General features: G+C 43.1%; 1 protein-coding gene across 6 annotated transcripts in view; it reads right to left on the reverse strand.

Moving 5' to 3' along the window:
* Nucleotides 1-468: 468 nt before the first annotated feature.
* snx9b (sorting nexin 9b) overlaps nt 469-24,246 on the reverse strand; it is a 186,675-nt gene continuing 162,897 nt past the window's right edge. For all 6 annotated transcript variants that reach the window (XM_078556848.1, XM_078556846.1, XM_078556845.1 and 3 more), the window contains 4 exons: nt 18,438-18,527; nt 8,342-8,456; nt 5,589-5,680; nt 469-2,624 (listed from right to left, as the gene is read on the reverse strand). In XM_078556848.1, coding sequence (XP_078412974.1) covers nt 2,574-2,624; nt 5,589-5,680; nt 8,342-8,456; nt 18,438-18,527 — 348 coding nt within the window. In that variant the 3' untranslated portion in view covers nt 469-2,573. The remainder of the gene's footprint in view (nt 2,625-5,588; nt 5,681-8,341; nt 8,457-18,437; nt 18,528-24,246) is intronic.

Consider the following 24,246-nt stretch of genomic DNA (forward strand, 5'->3'; position numbering starts at 1 on the left):
TTGCATAGGCTACTGGTCAACATTCAGAATGACAGCTTTGGCTGAGCTTTATCCTCACTAGCTAAAGCAAGTTGAAGCAAATAGTGGTCCTCATTCTGTGACCTTGGCACAACCCAGACTGAACCTGGAACCTTCCTGGTCAGGTTGATTTAGTATTATGTCGCATTATGGACAGGGAGGGATAGGGACCATGAGTAAAATTATTAAAACAAGGCACATGCTGACTTCACTATTTATTTTCATGCTTGTGTCTTGTAGTTCAAGTCACAGCAAAACCGGATCATTTGCTGAACTGATGCTCGTCAGTGGATGACATTGTGAAACAAGTCATTAAAAACTCGAGGAACAGCAAATAAATACTAGAATACTTAAACAAAATTATTAGAAAAACAAACGGTTGAAAAGAAAGCAAAAAAGAGAAAGAGGACACATTGACTTGATGACGAAATAAAAAGATACGTCAGTCACTAATGTAGAAGATGCTTTATAGTTACCAAAACTTTGCTTTTGCAGGAATGATTTCATAACCCATTTCATACATTTTCTTGTCAACTTAAGCCACACTGAGAATTATAAAATACTAATGCCAACTGATGCAAAAAAAGTTAATATGAAGTTACTTGGATTGCTTAGATAACTTTAAGAACACTTTATTTCCTTTTTCTTGTGCTGTGTTGAAGTGGTTATGTCCAATCTCATTCCATTTGGCCTGTCTTCACACCCTCAGTTGCACAAAATTCTCTCTTTGCCAAGCTATTTCATTATCTAAAAGCAAAATTTGATGGCGATTTCCTCTCCTCTGAATTGGATTTTACAGGGCCACATAAGGAGTTCTGTACTATAATGGAAGGGTCAAGAAGATAAATCTGATATTTAATTTCAACAAAACTTCCTTACATGGCATTTAACAAAAAATACATTTGTGATAATTTACATTATATTTTTATATACATTGTGTACAGTTAGCAATCTAGAAAATATATTTCATAACGAATCAGGAAGAATTGGAGTTCATATAAATCTCAATAATTTAAGATTTCCATTTTAGTGCAATTTTCATGTATCTTAACCCGAGCACTGGAGGCAAATACAGTTAGTGAAAACATTTATATTTCTAAAATATTCCAGTTTAATTACTTTATGTACAGAAGTTTCTTCATCTCTTCCAATGCCGATGTGTTCTCTCTTCCCCCATTACAATACATTTTCCATTGAATTTAAATTTATCTTTCTCAAGCTTACTGCTTGTATAGCATGAAGTCAAATTTCAAAAACGTATAAGCATGGAACATTTATTAGTTCATAATCCAAAAATAATGTAAATACAAAATTAAATACTTATCTTTGGTGCAAACATGCTCTTATAATCCTCCTAGATTCATAAATGTATCTGTATAATTACGGAGTATCTTTGTATATTAAATTTAAATATAAGCAAGGCTATAGGCAACAAAAAAAATACTTCTATTCAGAATGGCTTTTATATTTTTGGCAACTGAATAGAGCTCAAAGTCCCTGAAGTTCGGGGGCTAGACTCTGAAAAGAACTGGTAACCATTTGAGAACAGCAATCATTCTGCCTACAACGTTATTAACATTTAACCCTCCAAATAGCAATTTCCTCTGGTAGCTCGATAACCTAAGTAGTAATAATAATAACAATAAAGCAGTCAAAAAAATTGGTGATATTGCAAAAAAAAAAACTCACGTACTTCAAAACAAAATACAAATTTCAAACCAACGATTTCTCAGAAGCTTTTCAGAATGTCACCCCAGGATGTAACCTTTGACACAATTTTACTAAAGCTGGCACTAAAAGGGGACAAATGAAGTCTTGTATAATGGTTTAAAATTTGGTCAAGAATAAACAGGAAAGCTCAATGCTGGAATGCTTAAGACACATTGCACGAGGTCTGGTGCATTCTTGGTATCTTAGTACAAAAATATCTAATTCAAAACAATGAGAAGTTTATGCACAACACGAGGTTTCCCCTCCAAACGTCTTCATTATTGTGCTGGACATCTTACATGACTGTCGATGGAGTATTGGCATTTGGGAATCCTTGCAAATAAACGGCCGTTTCAGAAATCTCCTCGACTTGGTTTTAAGATTAATCTCGTTCCTGACCACTTCATTCATAGAATGCATCACGGACAGAAAATTTTACAAATTGCACAAAATAAAAGATAGAAAAGCAAACTGAAATCACATGTCAATGTCTTCCACAATGTGTTTTGCTCAGAGAACAAAGTCATGTATCACAAAAGTACGGAACAGAAAAGAAATTTTACAAAAATAGAAATAAATGGGTAAAGTAACAAAAAAAAGTTCACTTAGTTTATGCTTGCACAGAGTTAGAGAAGAACTTTACTAAAAGTTTCACACCATTTGCACAGAAGTAGAAAAATAACCGATATGGTCCAAACAATTGCTTTGCATGTTTAACATTATATCAAACAAAACCTGATTTTGAGGTGTCTTTGCTAGGTTTTTCTTTCTCGGTCATAAACACTCTTCAGAGCACAGGATCCCTCCACCAAGTAATCAGTTGAGGCTAATTGTGCTGGCACGGTTTACTGTTGTACTGTAAAATGGGTCAATGCTTGCTTCAGCTTTGTTGCAATCTAGTGGGGAATAACAAAATCATTCTTAATTCAAACACATTTCAACAAGGTGCCCACTTCTTTCAAAAGATCTTTCAACAAAATGTGGGTTTATCAATTAAATATTTCACTAACAATTTTATTGAAAAGGTTGATTTTCTTTTTTTTAAATATTACTTTATAAGTGTACTTTTTCCTTCTCCTCATTATTCACAATTATGCACTCTATAGTCAGCCGCAGTCTAACATACAAATATCTATCGATTCCACTTCTCTGGATGCTATGTTTGCAGGATACAGGAAGAGATTCCTTCTGAGATTATTACATAGCATTACCTACAAATTACAATATGGGAATATGCTATTTGAACCAAGTCATCCATGTCGTGTTTATCATCCACACGATCTTAGTCCTATTCTGATGTTCTGTGATGTTCTTAATTTTGTTTAATTCCTTTTCCTTTAAATACATATCTAATCTATTAGTATGGTCTCTACTTTGTTCAAAATTGCATTCCACAGCACTGCAATCCTGTGTAAAAAATGGTTTCTCCTGCTCTCTGTCCTAAATCCATTGCATTTAATCATGTATCTATTCTCCTTGCTCTACACCTCTTAAGAACTGCTTCCATCTACTGTGTCTCATTTCTTCATAATTTGAAAAACATACATCAAATTAGCCCTTAAATCTTCTCTGCTCCAACTGAAACAGCGCAGGCAGGACAGTGTGGGTTGGGGCTGGGGAGGTGCAATTAGTAATCAATTTTCAGAACAAATGAATGTGAGCACAATTTAAATGGTGGGGTTTGGAATGAAAGGAAACAGGACGTTTATTATGCTAGCCCATAGAAATGCTGTATCTAGTAATGGGAAAGGAACCAAAACAGAATAGTGCAGTAAAGGTAAGGAACACCTCAGCAATAGAGATCACAACATTGGAGTGAATGAGAACAGAACTAAGGAAAATAAACTGTAAAATAATATTGGCAAACAGAGATATAACAATAGTGGAAAATATTTGAAACCGTGATCAAGCAAGTCCAGGAGAATTATATTCCTCTAGAGAAACAAGAATGAACTAGCCAATAATGAATAAAGACAAAGACTGCAAATTCTTTAATGGTCTCTTATTTTGTTCCAGTCTTCCTCAGTATTATCTATTTGGTGTCATCTTCAAAGTTAAAAGTCTACTTCCAATTCTGGAGTTCAAATCATTTATGTAAATTGTGACCAACTAGCATTGATCCTTGGGTGAACTGTGGAGCTATTTATGATCTTTAACGATAATATTCAGAAGTTTGAAAAATGGAAACATTTGTTATCTTCTGAAGGAATTAGATCATGTTACAGTACGGCTTTGTAGGTGACGTTTTCTGTTACCTTGTCCAAGCAGTGACTATTCTTCATTTATGAATCCCTGTGGCAAATGCCAGGTTATTCAACTGTAGGGGCATCACATCCTGCCATTACACATGTGCCACAGGTAACTGGATAGATATTAATAATAGGACCATTGATTGTTTCTCGCACCCTTGGTCTATGCATGCTGAAATCAACTGCAACCACCTTACAGCCTTTCAGGCTACCATCATCCTATTTTTCAATTGGTGTGATTTAATTCCATAATCTGCCGTACATTTAGTAATTTAGCCAATGGTGAAATTAGTCCCTCTTTAATTTATAAAATTTATTCTATTTTAGCTTAAGTCGGTATATGCTCCAAGACTTGAATTAGTCGGGTTATAGTCTTACTTCACCAATCTGCCAAAGATGTCATTTCTTATGCACTAATTTTGGAATCAAGTGTCTGCATAGCTGCAATAAATAGCTGACCATTCTCCTTTGGCATTCAGATTACAATGCTCTTCTTCAGACTTAATTAGGATGTAAAGAAAGTAAATCCTATTGCTCAAAAGGTGAGAGAGATGATGAGGGAAGTGGAGGGCCAAGACACATGAGAAGCAGAGTAACACAGAATGTCTGGCAGAATTTTATACAAGAAAGGCCAGTGAGTCAGACAGCTCTTGTTCTGTGGGCATGAGCTCAGAACCAATGGGCTACACAAATCTGGAACAGTGATATTTTAAATATATATATAAATTAATTATAATAATTAAGCATTGTTTACTTTATAGCTAATTAGTAAAAGAACAATTTCCCTGCAGTTTTTAGGTCGTATTTAGAGAAAAAAAAAGTAACAAGGGATTTTTTGGAAAAAGATCCATCCAGCACTGACATTCCCATATTTTGTAATAGAATCTAGAGGAGAGGAAAATGGATTGCAGAAGTTATACACAGTAAAAATAAAAAAAGGAAATAGATCTAGTTGGTGCATGGAAGCACAGTCTAGCAGAAACAGAATTGATAAAAACAACTGGCCTACAGTAGTGAGAAAGAGGCATGCACAAGAATAATGAACAACACTAAACATGTTGCATTGTTCCGGTTAATAATGTCGACAATCAAGAAAAGACTTTACAAACCTGTTAACAAGTTATAGTTAAAAGACTGGACTTGTCCAGTGTGCAGAAATGAACCAAAATCATTTGCGGCAAAGGACAGACAGACACAAGTTTAGGACCAGTTAGGCAACATCCCCCAACCCCCACGCCTTTATGTATCTTTGCAGTTTTTTTTTAAGCCTTCAAATTTTTATCCAATTCCCTTTTGAAAACTACTGTTTCCATCACCCCAACATGCAGTGCATTCCAAATCCTACCCACTCATTCATTGTGAGAAAAAGGTTTTTCCTTATGTCACCTCTGACTCTTATGTCAATCACCTTAAATTTGTCCCTCTGGTTATGAACCTTTCAGTCTCTGGAAACAGTTTCTCTTTACTTACGCTACCTAAATCCTTCATGATTTTAAACACCTCTGTTAGCTCAAATTAAATCATGTGGAGATAATGAGGTATTTCCTTTCACTTTATGCCTTTTGTCCCAACAGCATCTTAAAAGGAAAGCAGATCTGATAAACAACCTACCGTCTCATAAAACTCAACTTGCTGCTGTAGGTAGAGTTGCATTACAGAATTGTAATCATAAATTCGATTATTGTGGAAGTGATTCATTTCAGCTGTAATGAAATTATAAGGTCTGAATTTAATAACCTTCATATAATTATCTTTAGTCACTGAAACTTAAATGTAAGATAGTAAATTAGGGCATAACCGAGTAAAATATTCTCAATTATCTACACTATAATCAATTTCTTTATACCCACCTTTTCCTCTTTCAGATTCCGCCCCATTCCAGGAAGATAGGGCAACCTAGGCTGTGAAGGGATATGGAGCAGAAGTGGGTAAAAGGAACTGAGGTACAGATTACCCATAATCTAACAGAATGGTGGAACAGGCTAAAGCAGCTGATTGCCCTACTCCTGTTCCTATGTTGGCTTCCTGTCAATGCTCAGCAATCAGCAGGAAGGTAGCTTCTGCACAGCAGGCCTAGTCAGATTTGCTTTCCCTTCCCTATGCTGCCATGTCAGGCTATAGCTTGTGGTGTAAGAGCTGGTGAAATAATCAGAACAATAATAGCAAATCAGATATCAGATACTGAGAGTTCCGGGTACTTTTTAATGTTGTTGAAGTTTTGGGCTTAGCATCCAGGACAGGGAATGCTTATCTACTTGAAATTATCATTTAGGAGGGGGAATATTTGAGATTTTAAAAATCTTTCCCTTCCATCCCATAGTACTTATCCCCTTAAATTAGGTTATTGATGCTAGATAGAAAGTTGGCAACATAAGATGAAGTGAAGCAAATTATCAAGTTTCACACCAGAATAAAAAAAAAACTTACATAAATAAATCTGTTGTTTTTAAATATGAATCAAGACTTTTTTTTTTATTTGTGCCTATTTCTTAGGGCCATTCAAAACAATTGGGTTCCCAACCATCCTAGAATAACCAGGTGTTTCTCAAATGAAGGGTCACTCTCAGAACGTCACTTCCAGCTGGGAGATCCACAATTTAAATTTCCCACCACAGTGCAGTGGCAACAACACCCCCCCCCCCTCCCCCACCACTATTACCCCTCACTCCCGACCACGTTGGTCACATCACTGGCTGCAGTTAAAACCTCAGGCTCAGTGATATCACACAACCACCAATGCAGAAAGCCAGAACTTTGTGCCGTGCAGTGGGCAGGGAGCTGGTGAGTCGGGAATTAGAAGGCTCAGGAATCCATTCAAGAAATCTCTGAACTCATGAGCACAAAGTATTAGGGGAGAGGGAAAGAGAGAGTTGGTTATCAAGGGGAGGGTGGGAAATGGCAGATTGGGAGAGTTAGAAACTGGGGGAAAGATAAGAGACTGGGGATCAGAGATTACGGGAGAGAAAGGGTCTAGATTTCAGGGATCGGCGCTCACGCAAGGGAGGGGGAAGAAATGGGTTAGGCATGGGGACCAACATTTTCCACAGAGCTAGGAACAGCAGCAGCAAGATGGTGAGCGGCAGCAGCACTGAGAGGAGTAGCTAGAAAGGGCGAGTGAAACCTGGGGACGTTACTGTAAATTGTGAAATTGTGAAACATTATTTCCATTGGTGGCGAACGGTAGACTAGTGACCGGAAAACAAAGATTCTCACTCGAAGGAACAAAGAGTAAGGGAGGAGAAAAGTCTTTGGATGGAGAGCTATGATAGCATGGAATACTTCCCTTCAGTGATGATTAAGGTAAAGACGAAAATTTCACTTCAAAGGGAACAGGATATTCGTTTGAAGAGGAGGAATATGAAAACATCTTGGGGTGGAGTGGATAGGGTTACAGGAGAGAAAGCAGTATAGGGGGATGAATAGCAGTCTTGTGTGCTGTAATTTCTATAACGTGATTAAATATTTCCTTTATGGAATCAGAGATCAGGAAGTGGTTTAGAATAGTTGGCTGTGAGCTGAGTTTAAGGCAATGCGTTCTGTATCAAGGGCCCCAAATACATCTTTCGGTTTGATTTGACTTATGAAAACCAAGTAAAGATTAGCTCTGACTGAGATTCTAAGTTCAGTGATGCCACCTTCTCATGAACCAGAGAATAAGGAGGATAAGGAGAAAGGTCAGGGCCATTTAAAAATTGCCAAATGTGGAGCCTGACCTACCTTGGGCAGCATAGACGCATTCAAGGTATGGTTTCAGGGTGACTGTTAGTACTTGTTACAGGTAGGATATCGGAACATTACAACTATTAAGAGTTAAATGTAGTGGCACATTTTATTACTGTTGGTTATGAAGAAAATATTTATATTATCACTTTGCTATTATTGTGATTAGATTTCAGTGCAATTTCAGTGATTTACCATTAGCACTGGAAAAATCAAAGTTCCTTTGATTTCCCTTCTGTGAATCAATCCACCATCTTCAGTTTCCCCCGCAACCTGCACCTCAGTTTCCCTTCTTCACGTGCCCACCAGTGTCCTCCTGGTTCTCTGAATTTCTGGCCCAATGGGTGCTAGCATGAAACCACAGGAAACATTCCTCAGCTATAGGGGACTTTATAATCTAAATGCAGTAGCATCTTTAGAGGGCACTTGGTCAGAATGAAACATGATCAAATGTCTAAAAATGCCTGTGGCCAAGTAGATGGGCAGATTCTAAATTTCCACCAATATCGCTATGAAAGCATCACAGGGTTAACTGTCCTTCCAAACTGTTTTATTTCTTCCATAGGAAAGAAAGATCTTAAGAAAGCATATATGAATTTAAAGAATACAGAGTCTTTTTTTTAAGATTTTGTTTCCATACCTACCTTGGAATGTGTAGGACATTGTTCCAATACGATTCACCATGGTGTTCTTTTCCTGTGGTGTTACTTTATTTAAAGCAACCAACTTGTCACCTTCTTTTGCTTTCTCTATAGCTCCCTATTATAAAGTAATAGTACTACACATAAATCCAGAGCAAAATCAATATAAACTGTTAAAAAGCTCATGGGATCTCTGTACAAAAAGGTCCATCAAAAATAGAATCACATTTTCAAAGAAATTATTAAAAGTAATTATATTTCCTTGCAGAAAATTATATACAAGCTTCCAACAAGGGTATCTACATAACATTCACAATGCTTATAGGTCTTTAAGTTTCTTCTCCATTAAATACCAGTTACACTTTGAATGAAACCATTTAGACAGAAGGAAATGTTAAACCTGGTACATGTTACTTCCAGCATAGGCTGTCACTACCAGCAGGTTAATATTGTAGCAGAATCTAAGATATGCAAGAATTCATTTTGATGTTTCACATATTTACATTTCTTGTAATTAAGACTACTACATTGAGCACAACAATTAAGCTGTTCTGGTCATGCGTTCAACTATAGTGGACCCATCAATTTCCAAGGTGAAAGTTGTTGTCAGATAGGACTCCTGGTCTGTCCCGTGTGAATAAAGAGCAGCATATTGTGGAACTGTGTAGCTACATAGTGCCACGTAACTGCAGGGAATGATGCGAATGCTAGCAAATTATCATCAGCACACTTTTACTAACTCTCTCTCCCTCAGGTGACGACAGTTTTGATAGTGTAGCTTTTCAGAATTCCTTTTCAACTGACCAACCAATAACACCCTGGTTTACAGTTCGGCCATTTCTGGGCAAATACTCAACTCTTCAGCTATACACACAGCCTTGCAGGTTTTAGACCATTTTGGTCACCTTGCTCCTGTCTCCTTTTCTGCCAAACAGAAAACACTAACCTCTTCCCGAGAAAGATTTGCTTCTTCTCCTCACAATAACCGGTATGCCCGGTATGTTTCTATACGCTTCCTCTTTGTTTCTGCATCTGTGTGCTGATGGCCTTCTGCCTCCAGCTCATCTATCTTCTTTACATCTTCTCTGTATCTGCCAGCCACACAGCTTTCATTTGTTAATTTCCTTCGTGTTGGTACTGCTTCCAGGTCACATGGAACAGTATTTCTTATTATCCAAGAAAATTACAATTGATCCCTTTACAATTGGTGCAAACTCATAAAAGCTTTTTTCAAGCATGCTTATAAATAATTTCAGATTCCACAGACATTTTTTTAAAATCTCACATTTTCCTTATCGCACTGTCTCCATGTCAGAAGTTGTCACAAACCACATTGTTATCTGCCACCCTGATAACCAACAGTTTTCACAGGACAAAGCTTGAAAGGAAAATAATTTTTGATATTTATATTTCAGTTATGTTTTCCTATTTAGGATCATAGGGCGGAATCGTCCCAGACTTGCACTAGGTGCATTAGTGGGCGGGGAAAAGAAAGTTTTACCTGCCGGCCACAATGGCAGCTTTTCACGCCATATCATCAATCCTAATCCTGTCTCGTTAATCGTGCATTCTCAGGAAAAACACAGTTTTGCTGGTGGGCGGCCTCCGATTTGCCCGCCACGCCATCATCTTCTCACGCCCAGGTGCCATATTTGAAGTGCAGCCATGTACACACCTCTCAGTATTTCCAGCCCAGGGTGCTGCACAGAATACATGGCCCCAAAAGGCAAGACGACTGCAGCCCCGATTTAGTGACGCGTCCCTGGAACCCCATGGAAGCCCACCGTGATGTCCTCTACCATGGCTCTGGCCGCAGGAGGGGCAGCGACATCACCAATCCGGCTTGGGAGGCGGTGGCAGCAGTGGTCAGTGACAACGCCCTGCAAAAGAGGACAGCCACCGAGTGCCGAAAGAGGATGAATGATCTCCTTTGTTCCGCCAGTGTAAGTCGCTCTTTTCATCACTCTCAACTCTCACACTCACAAACCCATCATACATCCACTGGGATCTCACTCACTCCCAGTTCAAGCAACATCACCATTCACTCTCTCATACACACCTTCATTGTCCTCATCCCATCCATGGCACCACTCACCACCCACACATGCCATGCATACTCATCATCTGGCCTGGCAAGCATCCTCTCCATCTATCTTCATTCAGGACAAGCTGGCGCACAACAAGAGGGAGAGTTTGCAGACCGGTGGAAGAATCAAGGTCCTTACGGAATTTGAAAATAGAGTCATCCAGTTGGTCGGTGAACATCTGGACTATTCCTGTACTGATGGCGAGATCAGCGGTGCTTAACCAAGTGAGGATCTAGCAGTGCAATATCCATCAGACAACCATGCTGTGAGGGATGTGCCCTGTTTCACAGGCCCCGCCATGGACTAATTATCTCCTCTTGCTTTCGCAGGCACGTCTGGGAAACAGCCAAGGGAGTCCACGACCCAGGTCCTTGACTCAAGTCCCATAGACACCTCAGAAGAGGAATCTGCTAAAACCCTCACTGAAAACCCATCACAGTGCTCGCCCACACCCTCAACCAGCGCAGAGACCAACACACCTCAGTGGGACCAAGCTTTAGAGTAGCCACACAATCTGGTGAGCACATCGCACTGTCTGATGTACAGCAGGGGCATCCCAGGTTTCCAGCACTCGGAGAACTACTGGAGATCAGAAATCTGGTGACGAGCCTCTGGAATCAGTCATACCCCAGTTGCTGGAGCTGCAAAGGCAAGCTTAGGAACATCAGGAAGGGAATTCCGCTGCACTCCTCAGATTGCATGGCGGAGTAGTCAGTCCGCCTTCAGGCTGAGATGATAGCGCCAGCATGCCAACACACTAAGGTCAACACTGGTAAGGTGGCGGCTGTCATGGAGACCTTGGTCCAGGACATCGGTCCTGCACTGCTGTGCAGGTTGAACTCTATTGCTGACACAATAGTTGGCCTCCAGCAATGTCAACTCAAGAGGACTGCGGGGCAGTTAGATCTCACTCCAGCTTCCCCTTCTCCTCAAGGGGCCGTCGTGCACTCATAGGGAGGAGGATCAGCAGGTGCACACCCTGGGGCCATCCACCCTGGATACTCCTGTAATGTCCACCCCATCCAAATCCCCACTTCCTGTGACCCTAACAAATCCAGCTCCACAGGCCGAGGAGGGTGCCACTACCACACAGCAGGACCCCGAAAGCAGGTCAGGGCCCTCCACAGAACGCTCATCAAGGTAATCACAGACAGGGCGTAGCAGTCAGCAGGCTACCTCCATCTCTGCTGTGGATTTCAAGGGAGTATCAGGATGTAACGGCAGGGTTAGGAAGGTTCAGATGTAGTTTCACAGCCTGGGCACGGGTGTTGATTACTAGTACATAATGTTCACTTTGTTAATAAACTCCCAAGAGTGTGTCCTTGCCCGTGACTCCTTGTTATGATGAGCAGTGTTTGCGTCACTCAGATGTGAAATGATGGTCCCTGCACAAGATAAAGGCAGGTGTACCTTCACAGTCACTGGACACATCAGTCACGCCTGCACCTTGCTGGGGCTTATCATTGCTGCCAGAATGTCCTGAACTGGTGCACAGAGTTCCATCATTCTCTCTGTGTGCTCCCAGCACCTTTGAGGTGTGGCTTGCCCCCCCATCTCATCAGCATCTATGTCCGGAGAGAGTGTGGTCCTGAAGGGTTCAGTTCACAAAGGATGTCATAGGATCAGGAGAAATTAAAGTTTCCCCCACTGTATATCCATGATCTGACCCTGTTCACAGAGTGCAAATGAGGTGCCATCAGCCAGACAGGAGTCAGACATGTGGAGTGTCCCCACTGCATGTTGTCACCATCCTCCTGAAATGTAGGAACTATGGGCATCTGCCGCATCTCCATGTCAGGATCCTTATCACTGAGGGTATGTGCGCTGCCAGACAGGATACAAACATTCACAGGTGCAATGTGAGGATCTATATAGTCTCTTCACTGCATGTCATCATCTTCCACAAATCTAGCAGCTATGAGAACCTCCCAAGCGCGCCTGCCTCATTTGACCAGCGTGATAGCCTCATTGCCGTCATCTTCGAGGACCTCCTCACCCTCATCTGCATCGACATCCTCCCCATTGGAGGAGACCTCCAGCTCCTGCATCTCCTCCTCTGCCAGCTCCTCTCCACATTGCAGTGCCAGGTTGTGAAGGGCGCAGCAGGCGACCACAATGCATGATACTCTCTGTTGACTGTGTTGCAGGGCACCACCAGACCGGTCCAGGCACCAGAAGCTCATTTTCAACATTTTGATGGTTTGTTCCACCAAGGTGCACATTGCAGCATGAGCCTTATTGTACCTTCTCTCTGCTGTAGTGAGGCCATCGCACAGGTGTCATCAGCCACGTCCTTTGTGGGCAGCCCATGTCCCCGAGGAGCCAACCTTGCAGCATCTCTGGACTCTGGAAGATGTCAGGGATCTGAGACCTACAGAGAATGTAGGAGTCGTGGACACTCCCTGGGAATCATGCACAGACTGCAGGATGGTTTGTGCTGGTCGTACACCAGCTGAACATTTAGCGAGTGGAAGCCCTTGTGATTGATGTAGCTGACCGCTTGTTGCCACGGAAATCTGAGTGCCACTTGAGTGCTGTCGATGGCACCCTGCACCTGTGGGAAATCTGAAATCTGGGCAAATCCCAAAGCTCGCTTCCTGGCTCTCCTGGTCCCAGGTGAAATGCACAAAGTTGTGCGTCTTCGTGAAGATGGCATCCATGACCTCATGGATGCATTTGTGCATGGAGGCTTGTGATATCTCATAGAGGTCAACTGTGGACCCCTTAAAGGAGCCACTGGCGTCAAAATTGAGTGCCACAGTCACTTTCATGACCTCCACGCCCCGTGGCGCCAAATCCTAGGCCGGTAATCCAGAGACCCAAGGGAATGTTCTGGGGACCCAGGTTCGAATCCCACCACAGCAGATGGTGGAATTTGAATTCAATAAAAATCTGGAATTAAAAAGTCTAATGATGATTATGAAACCATTGTCGATTGTTGTAAAAACCCATCTGGTTCACTAATGTCCTTTAAGGAAGAAAATCTGCTGTCCTTACCTGGTCTGGCCTAGATGTGGCTCCAAACCCACACCAATGTAGTTGACTCTTAAATGCCCTCAAAGGGCAATGGGATGGGCAATAAATGCTGGCCTAGCCAGCGATGCTCACATCCCAAGAACGAATAAATAAAAATTCTGCAGCAGGTGGCAGATGTTAACGACCAATTCCCTGGACACGTGCAGTCTTCAGGGACATTGATTCTCAGTCATCTGCAGGAATGACAAGTGCCATCCGCAGACCATGGTTCTAGCTAGGCACCGACCGCTGTGGCTCTTCAACGGCGTGCACAGGAGCCCCAGCCACCCCTTCTTCCTGAGGGGGCTGCTCCTCCCTCTGAGCAGCCAGGTGCTTCCACCGTTCTGTTCTCCTTCGTCCCCACTCTCTGTAAGCCAAGAGCAGGACATCTAGGTTACCAGGCTCCATGCTCCTGATGTACACTTCTTGCAGGATGCAAGAGAGAGACATGTGGGTTAGCTTGGGTGCACTAAAACCTCTCTTGGTTAAGTCTGAAGGCCCCTTAACACATCTGAAAGATTGCTGGCCCACTTGGGTAGCCAGAGTTTAGTGCGCTGCATGGCTGCCCAAAACCCCACCCACCTCCACCTGGCCATTTGGCAGCAGCTTCGCCCACTGGGCTGCATGCTGTGCTCTCAGTTCAGGCATTCTCCTAATCTGCACTGCAAGGCTGCTCTGTTACCTTGAACCATGGGGGAGGCTGGTCCAAAACTGAATGATGATATTGCAAGAAGCTGTGAGCCTCTCCACCAGTGACTGCTCCACAGCCAGCTTTAGCAAGGAGATTACACAGCATGCTCAGTCATCCAATTGTTCTGCAGTCCATTAAAACACTCATTAGTTTGCAGTCTGTGCTCAAGGGGTGAAAAGCTCTGGAGCATTTGGTGGCACTTTCAGACCTCTGCGTTGCTTGAGTGGGCAGATAAGCTGGAGGCCCGCCTCCAAGCATGTCAATGTGGCTGCACCTGAACACACTCAGCTACAGAGGAATGGTCACTTTATACAACGTTTCCCTAATGTGTGGCCACTTCCATCCCCCAAACCCGCATGTACTTGTGCGCCATCATCAACTGCAGTGCAGCCCTTGCCCCCCCAACTCACCTCAATCGCAGTGCAGCCCTTGGCACCCACAACCCGCCTCAACCACAGTGTAGGCCTTGCCCTGGCACTGCACCGTCAGCCAGCTGGAAAAATGCAACTTGCCTGTGCCTCAACCTTGACATCCAACAGGTGACCCTTGCAAGCGCTGCGCAACACTACTGTGCACTCACCTCTGAGTTCCCCTCGAAGTTCAGCTTGCCAAGTGCACACCTCATAAATGCTGTTGTGATACTGATGTGCCCTGATGATCCAGCGTGGTGGGGGGTGATTCCAGCGAGCAGGGCTTATAATGATATGCAGATGCATTAAAACAAAGTTCCCAACATGCAGCTGTGGGAAACGCAGCCCAACATTGGCGGGTTGAGTGGGCAATTGCAAACTGGTTTCACAACATCGTGAAACTGACTTTTGGCTTTCCCGCCATATTGTCCACTCATGCCCACCATGACACCAACAGGCACGAAAAAATCTGTCCATAGATCATATAAACAGAGGGAGGCCATTCAGGTAGCATGACCATGCTGGCTCTTTGAAAAAGCTATATAATTAGTCCTACTTCCCTGTTCTTTCTCCACAGGCCACAACTTTTTTCTTAACAAGTATTTATCCAATTCCCTTTTCAAATTTATTATTGAATCTGCTTGCACCATACTTTTAGGCAGCATATTCCAGGCCATAACAAATCGTTGCAAAACAGTTTTTTCTCAGCCTACCTCTTTTTATTTTTAGCAATTACCTACTGTGTCCTTTAGTTACCAACCTTTCCACCGCTGGGAACAGGTTCTCCTTAACTACTCTATCAAAACCTTGAGGATTTCGAACCCCTATTGAGTCTCCCCTGTTTTAAGAAGAGAACACCACCAATTTATCTAGGCTCTCCATGTAACTGAAGTCCTTCATCCCTGGTACTATTCTGGTTAATCTTCTCTTCATTCTCTCTATAGCTTTAATGTCTTTCTCAAAGTATGGTGCCCAGAACTGCAGTCGGGAGCCTAACCAGAATCTTATAAAGTTTAAGTATAGCTTCCTTACTTTTGTTCTTTATGCTTCTATTTAGAAAACCAAGCATCCCACGTGTCTTTTTAAACAGCCTTCTCAACTTGCCCTGCCACCTTCAAAGGATTGTATATGTAGAGCCCCAGGCCTGTCTGCACTTCCTTTAAAATTGTATTACTTAATTTATATTATCTCCCCTCCCCTCATTCTTCCTACCTAAATTAATCATTTCACCCTTGTTGACATTAAATTTCATCTGCCATGTGTCTGCCCATTTAACCAGTCTGCTTATGTCTTCCTGAAGTTTATCGCTATCCTCCTCATTGTCAACTATATTTCTAAGTTTTGTGTCACCTGCAAACTTTGAAATTATGCCCTGTACACAGGAGTCCAGGTCATTAATATATATCAAAAAGAGCAGTGATTCCAATACAGATCCTGGGGATCACTACTGACAAAATCTCCTAGTCTTAACACCATTCACAGCTACTCTCTTGCTTTGTTATTTTTAATCAATTTTGTATCCAAACTGCCACTGTCTCTTTAACCAATTTTACTAACAAATCTATCATGTGGCACTTTATCAAACACCTTTTGAAAGTCTATATATACAATATCAATTGTATTCTCTGTTACCTCAAAAAATTCAATCAAATTAGTCAATATAATTTGCTTTTAACAAATTTGTGCAGTCATTGGTTACCCATATTTTCCTAAATATCAATCAATTTTGTCCTGATATTTGTCTCTAAAATCTTCACCACTGGCCTATAATTGCCATATTTCTCTCTCTTTTTTTGAAAATGGTGTAACATTTGTAATCCTCTGGCACCATTTCCATATTTGAGGATGATTAGAAGATTGTGGCCAGTGCATCTGCAATTTCTAACCTTACTTCCTCACAAACCTAATATCCATCTTGTCTGGACTGGGTAACTTTTCTACTTCGAGTACTTCTAAGTACATTCTGCTTATTTTTATCCAATCTACTGCCTCCTTACTTAAAGCTACATCAGCAGAATCCCCTTCTCTTGTGAAGACAGATGCAAACTACTCATTTCAGTATCTTAGCCAGGCCCTCTGGCTCCACACGATGATCTTTTTGGTCCCTAATCAGCCCGTCCCTTTCTTTCAGTACCCTTTTACTAATCACGTGTTTAAAAGAGACCTTATGGGTTCCATTTTATGTTAGCCACTAATCTAGTCTCATATACTCACTCATTGCGTTCTCTACTGCATTACAAACCTTATCATTGTCATAGACTTCCTTTTACTGCCTCATTTTAACCCCATATCTTTGCCCATCCAGGGAACTCTAGCTCTGTATGCCCTTCCCTTCCATAAGGTATCTAGTCTGTACTCAAACTACGCCCTCTGTGAAGGCCTCCCTTTGCTCATTTACTGTTTTACTGGCAATTTTGATTCCAATCCACCTGCGCCTGATCCTTTCTCAACTCACTGAAATTAGCCTTCCCCTCTAGTTGAATAAGCTCACATTTTTCCTTATCCTTTTCTGTGAAAGAAACAGAAAGAACATGTCCACACATTTCGCCTTTTTCAACTAAACAAAAGCTTGGGGCACAGCCATTCCCTGGTTTATTCCCCACAGCAATGCCTTGACCAGAGTCAACATGCCTGGTTTGAATTCAAACAAAAGCTTGACAGTTAACGGTTGTCTGGTGCATTCTCTATGGCAACTCATCTACCTGAATCTGAAACTATGGGCTAGATTTTCAGCCCCCACCAGGGCTGGGCTGGGAGGTTAGCAGGGGCTAAAATGAGAAGCCCCACTAGCCAGTGTGCCACTTCCCTGGCTCCATCACGCCTTGAGGACAATTTTGCAAAGGGGATATTGGGTGGTGGCGGTGGGGACAGGGGTGCTTCCTGACTGCATGCTAAGTGGGTCAACAGGGATTTTCCAATCAGCCTCTAGATTCCCACAGGTGCTGGGGCTGGTCTAGATGGCTTAGGGCAGCCTCCCGATGATAGAATGGGGGCAAGCACACCAGGCAGGCCGTGAGACCCTTCCTCTCTGCTTGGGTGGAGTGATCCCAGGCTGCCCTCTAGAGAGATGCTGCTCTCTACCCTACCACCACCACCCCCTCTCCCACAGTGATGATCTGGCTGCAAGATCCATTCTTGGAGATTTTAAAACGTTGGAGACAGGGCATCTCCAACTTGAAGCACCTTCTCTCATACTTAACTTCCATTGCAGCCTGCTGCCACTTCCAAGTTGGTAAGTTTTCGAATGGCCCTCCAGTTTCGGCTGCCTTCCTTATTTGGACATCAAGTCTGTCTCCAGGCCAATTAAGGGAATGTCCCAGCGAAAATCACTGAGTGACTGCTTTTCCTCCTGCCACCCCACCCCTCCCTCCCCACGGGGCAGATTCGGGAACTGGAAACAGTTCCCGGGGGGAAATTCCTGCTCTATAAGTACCTCTGCTCTGCTACTCTGAAGTGTGCATGCAGTCACAAAGTAATTGAAATTTAATCTACGCATCCTTGTATATTAATGAATTCATGATCTATTCAGATGCCAGGTTGTACTAAAAGGAAACTTGTGCAAGTGAAATAGAAATATGGCGAGTAAGCACATTATTCTGTTATCTTTGAAACCTGGGCTCAAATCCAGCCCACGATGACTGGACAAACATTTGTTCCATTTTGCGGCTGTGTATACATCTTTGGTGTCCTCTATCAGCTGAGTGATCGTATGTAAATTAGTTTGGACTGAGGGAATGAACAGTTTTCAGATGTTTTACGCAATCATTTTCAAATAATCTATATTTTGCTTTAGATTAATTTTATTTATCTTTGGTTTTTATTGCTCCCAAATTAAGGACAAAAAAATCTGCAATGGAACATTTTAATTTCACATTAAAGAGACTTGTTTTCTTTACCTTATGGACACTAATGATATCAGGGAAACATCCGAGTAATCCTTTGTACTCTTGGTTAGTTTCCATCAGATAATGCAGGTCTTTTTTGGGCTGTTGAAAACAAAAGTTTATATGACATTTCTACATAACAGTACTATGTCAATAAAAGCAGCTTTTGCACTCAGGTTTCATTTTAAGTTCAGTTATCATAATGTGATAAAGAACAATGTTATATAGACACACATTGTACCTCATTTTTACTAAAGGCAACATTTTTTTCCAAGTATTTTCTTTTGTCCCCTGACCTTTGTGCTAGGCTTACCATCTATGGCACAAGTGCAGCCAGAGATAAATTGTTCCTTCGCTGAGACAGAATCTTGCTTCAAAGCAGAATTACCAGTATGCCAGCAGTGTAGCATGCATAAAAATGGGTAATCTGAACCAATATTCCACTATTCATTCCTTTTCCAGTATGTGTAGTTCTAATAAGCTTCACGACCACACTCCTTGCAGTAAAGCACAAATCCCACATGAGCACCACAAGCACTGTACACTGCCAACATTTTTCCCCTCTTCCTTCTTCCTCTTAAATAATTCACATTCTAAAAAATTACTGTTGACTTTTAATGTCACAGTTTACAGTCCAATGTTATTATAAATGTGTAACCGGAAAGTCTAAGCAAGCTGCAATATTCATGGAGCATGATGGTAAAGGATGTCAACTTAGAAGCAGTGCGTAGGAATGGAATGTGCACTATCAGCAAAAGGAGAAGGGGTGGTTGATTGCTGGGAACAGAAGGTACCCCCCCTCCACTGGATGAATTAACACAAATGAGAAACTAACTTAATCACAAGGAACAACGTAACAGATGTAACCTGTTATACACTTATCGCTAAGTAAACGGATGACCACGACTCACATGAGTATGTGATTAAGAACGTTCTCAATGCTGGGTGCAACTGTATAAAAGGAGGAACGTCGGAGACATTGACAGCGAAGACCTGCAGGAACAACCCTCGCAAAGTGGACCGAGTCAGGAGCTCAGCGACAAGATCTATCACCAAGCCAGAGGCTGATCACCTCTTCTTGAACAGGTAGTATCATTACATTCCAAACTGTGTAAGCTTTTAGAGTTATTTTGGTAAAGTGCTTCTAAGTAAATCTGTGTGATATAATAAAGCCGACTTAAAACGAACTATCGGTAGTAAGACTCGTTTGTCAGTTGCACTCAAAGACAGAGTCAACATTTTGGCGTCCCTGGGTGGTCCGGTTAAGTGATCACCTTAAAGTCACTCCTGTGCTCGAACCACCAACGTAGTGGACAAATGGAGGGAAAAAGGCCAGTAAAATGTCAGAATGGGAGAAGGTGCTCCGGGAGTACCTAAACCACAAATGGCCCAAATGGGTCGAATATGCCGATAAGGCATTGGAGGGTCTGGGACCTGCTGGGCAGAAGTACTGGGAAGAGGCTAGAAAGGGACAGGCAAAACGCACCTCTTAGCTCAGTACAGTACAGCGATAGTAGTTACTATCGAGGGTAGCAAACGAATGTGTGAGGCTTTTGACCCTACTGATGCCACACACACAGAAGTTTGGGTATTGAGGTGTATGGTACGAGCCTGGGAGAAGAAGGTCCAAGAGAATGGTAAAGTAAAAACGATCAAGGAGGGGCGAATGAACCCGATCAGTGAGAGATTTATGGGAGGGGGGAAATAGAGAGAAGGGCATTAATGCAAGAAAAAAAGGCACTGACGCAAGATTTAGAAATTGCAAGACAGACTATATGTGAATTACAAAAGAAAGTAGTGGATGAGAAACAAAAAAATCAGATGCATCTGGTACATCTGAATCAGTTCCAGATGCAGTATGAAAAGGCACATCAGGAAAGGGAACTGGCAACTATAGAACATGATACCGCCCGTCAGGCAGTGGTAGAGATGTCAGATAAATGTAATAACTTGCAGGCAGCTGTTAAAGTACTACACAAGTCAGGCAGGGAGGATGGACATGGTAACACCGATTATACCAAGTATCAGCGTGAAACTGACAAATTAAAATCGCAATTTTCCATTTGGAAAGTATGATGTGTGCATTCGGAGCTATAGAGCTAGACGGAATCGCTGGGGGAGATGTTGATGTGGATTGGGGTAATTTAGAAGAAGCTGCCCAGAAATATGGGGAAAGGGAGGGAGACAGACACTGGGAGTGGGATCTTCTTCCTCCCTGGACCGAGGGTAAAATACCTTTGGTGCCGCCAGAGACTACGCTGATGAACCCAATTACCACAGAACGAAGAGATCCAGTTGCAGCTGCCCAGGGGCCGATAACTTATAGTACACCCTTTACCGTGGCCCAACTGGCCAAGATTGCCAAAAGGATCACTCCGTTTCAAGGCGGAGGTGATCCACACAAATTTTTCCAACATGTCCATCAACAAAGGGCCTTACATGGCCTAGATGATGCGGAAGAGCAGAAAAGCTCTTGTTAATGTGCCTGAGCCCTGCGGTACTCGACGCTGCCAGGTCCTCAGAACACTGGGAGGGGGGGAGAGACAGGACCCTTCAGCAGATGACTGATGCAATATTGACGGCTGTAGGAAGTAATAAAGGAGATCCTGTTGAAGGTTTAACCAAGTGTAGGCAAAGGAAGGGGGAAATACCCAACGGCCTTTGCCAACCGTCTGTGGACACACTTTAATGGGGTTTTTGGACCGGGATTAAATAGGCAGAACCTACAGGCACCAGATACTACCCGATGGACCCGAACGTTGGTATCACACTCTACCGAGGTTAGTAAACAAACGTGTGAGGCCTTTGACCCTACTGATGCCACACACACAGAAGCTTGGGTATTGAGGTGTATGGTACGAGTCTGGGAGAAGGGGATCCAAGAGAATGGTAAAGTAAAAACAATCAAGGAGGGGCGAATGAACCCGGTCAGAAGTCAGGTCAGAGTCTGGTATGGAGAAATGAGGGATGGGGTCGGGGCAGGGAGGGGGGACTCTCGCCTTGGGGACCTCCACCCCTATAAAATGATAACCACAGGAAGGGGCTGTGGTCAGGATCAGGATCTTGGTAGAGGAGGAGGACAGGGAATTCAAAGCGGTCAGGGACAATGTTATAATTGTGGTCAGGTTGGACACTATGCAAGGGAATGCAGGGCACTGCGTCAGAGACCGGAGGGGATGGGGCCTAGCCAGAACCAGGTCTGGCCCTTAGAAGGACCCCAAGGGAGGAGTCCAATGCACACGGTCTCTGTAGATGGGCCCACCAATCAAGGAAATCACCTATACCCTCATTGCCTGGACCAAGGTCCGAGTGCATGATGGTGTCAGGCCTCTCCAGAATGGATTTGTAGTGCCAAGTGGGATGGTGTAGGACGACCTCTAGTGGTGGAAGGTGAGGTTGGAGGCCACCCCGCCGAATCTTTTATGGGATACTGGAGGCTCCCGCGCCACCCTTAACATATCAAAAGGAATAGAATTCTCGTGGCGCACTAAAAGAACAATCATCTTGAGTAGTTTCACCAGACACTCTCAGAAGGGATTTGAGACTAGCCCGTTAGAATTCAGTTATCATCACTCGGCAGTATGAGTGAATTTATACCCCAAATCAGAGCACATTCTCGGCTCTGACCTAATGAGAAAGTGTAATTTGTCATTGATCCATTAAATTGCTGCATTTGGTAAATGGGCAAAGTAGCCTCAATACCCAACTGGAAGTCCCCACCCCGAGAGAATTAGCACAGTTGGGGAATTTTGGATTAAACCTACGGACATGTCTGATGTCCCCGAGGTACAAGAACTTATTGGCAAGCATATATCCACCTTTGCAACCCATAAATATGACTGCGGTCGAATGATAGGTGAGGTGGTCATAGTCGGCCCCAATCCAAACCACAGAAACAATGCAGGTTCCCCAAGCAAGCAGGGAGTGAAATTTCGAAGGTAATAACAAGTCTGTTACAACAGGGAGTGTTGTGCCCTGTGGCATCAACAAACAACTCACCAATCTGGCCAGTTAGGAAGCCAGGCGGCTCTTGGCGACTAACGATCGACTACCGGGAGTTAAATAAGGCTACCCCACTAACCGCACATACGGTGGCAACCAGCCCTGAGACTATGATGAAACAAGCTCCACAAGCCCGATATTTTACCGTTCTGGATATTAGTAATGGTTTTTGGTCCATTCCTTTGCAAAGGGAGTGTCAATACAAATTCACTTTTACATTTCAAGGTCAACAATACACTTAGACCTGTCTACCTCAAGGGTTTCATAACTCTCCCTCAATCTTCCATCAAAGATTAGCTCAGGGGTTCATTGGCTTTTCACAACCCAAATGTCTAATTCAGTATGTTGACGATCTCCTCCTCCAGGCAGATACTAAGGAGGAACATTTGCAGCTCCTCAGTGAATTAATAGCCCTCCTTACCTCTTTGGGACTTAAAAGTTAACCCTAAAAAGGCCTAGATTATGAAATCCCAAGTTACGTACTTCGGGACTACGGTTACCTATGGTAAGTGGGAAATTGAGGCTAAACACATTGAAGCAATATTACAATTACCCCTCCCCAGGGATGTGAAATCCCTCAGATCCTTTTTAGGATTAGTAGGATATTGCCGGAACCATATCGATAGTTTTGCCACCAAAGCCACCCCACTGTCAGACCTTCTAAAGAAAGATGCCCCATGGCTGTGGGCGGAACAACACACTCAGGCCATTCTAAGATTAAAACAAGCTCCGGCCTTGCAGGTATCAGACCCACCACTCCCCTTTGCTCTGGAGGTTGCTGCAACGGACTCTACCATCTCGGCGGTCCTCTTAAAAGAGCGCCATGGGAGACTCGGACCAGTTGCGTATGCATCCCAGCTCCTAACCCCTGTAGAACAAGGGTTTTCTGTCTATGAGTGACAGCTTCTGGCGGTCTTTTGGGCGGTACAACATTTCGTGTTCATAATTGGCTTGAATCCCTTAACGGTCCTTACGGAGCATACATCTATTCAGCTGTTGCTGGACAGGCGAATCAAGGATGGTACCATTAGCCAAAATCGTATAGCCCGAAGGGCTCTGATGTTGCAGGGTCACGATAGCGCAATTAAGCAAATCAAAGCATCTACTTTTCTCGTTGACAATCTCAGCTATAGTAGTGAACCGCATGAGTGTCAGGCATTGACAGCAAATGATCCCAAGGGACCATTTGTGCCAAAACAAAAAGTGGGGAAGCCTGGGCTTGGGGACGATATTACTAGTCAGACCCTGAAAATTTTTGTTGATGGGTCCTCCGTGGTAGAGGACGGAGTTAGGAAAACAGGATGTGGCATCTATGCAGAAGACTACCAAGTTACCCCGCTAGCAGAGATAGCTCTAAATCTGCCAGCTAAAATGAGCGTTCAGAGAGTTGGCAGCAGTAGTGTATGTGGTTAGCCGCTCTGAAAATTTTCCCCCACCAGTAGATATATATTCGGACAGCTTGTACGTATGCAGCAGGTTAACTGATTTCGTGCCCCTATGGGAAGTGAGAGGTTTTGTGTCAGCGGACGGTAAACCTTTACCATCTGCGCCCCCCCTTAAAATACATTGTCCAAACAGCTCAAGGGCAGGAATACTGTATAGTCAAAGTGAAAGCTCACCATAAATCTTCCCCTGCTGGGGGCATACGAGCAGACGAATTGGCAAAACTAGGTGCCCGAGAAGGAAAACCATGGCACCCCCAAAAGGTGAGCAAGTATTCACAGTCACAATCAACCAGACTAAGATTGAGGATCTTGAAGAGGCCCAAAGTATGGATAATGACCTAAAACAAATTCGAGACGGAGCATGCCTTGCATCA

Source organism: Cetorhinus maximus, chromosome 14 (assembly GCF_964194155.1).
Source record: "Cetorhinus maximus chromosome 14, sCetMax3.hap1.1, whole genome shotgun sequence".
Lineage (NCBI taxonomy): Eukaryota > Metazoa > Chordata > Chondrichthyes > Lamniformes > Cetorhinidae > Cetorhinus > Cetorhinus maximus.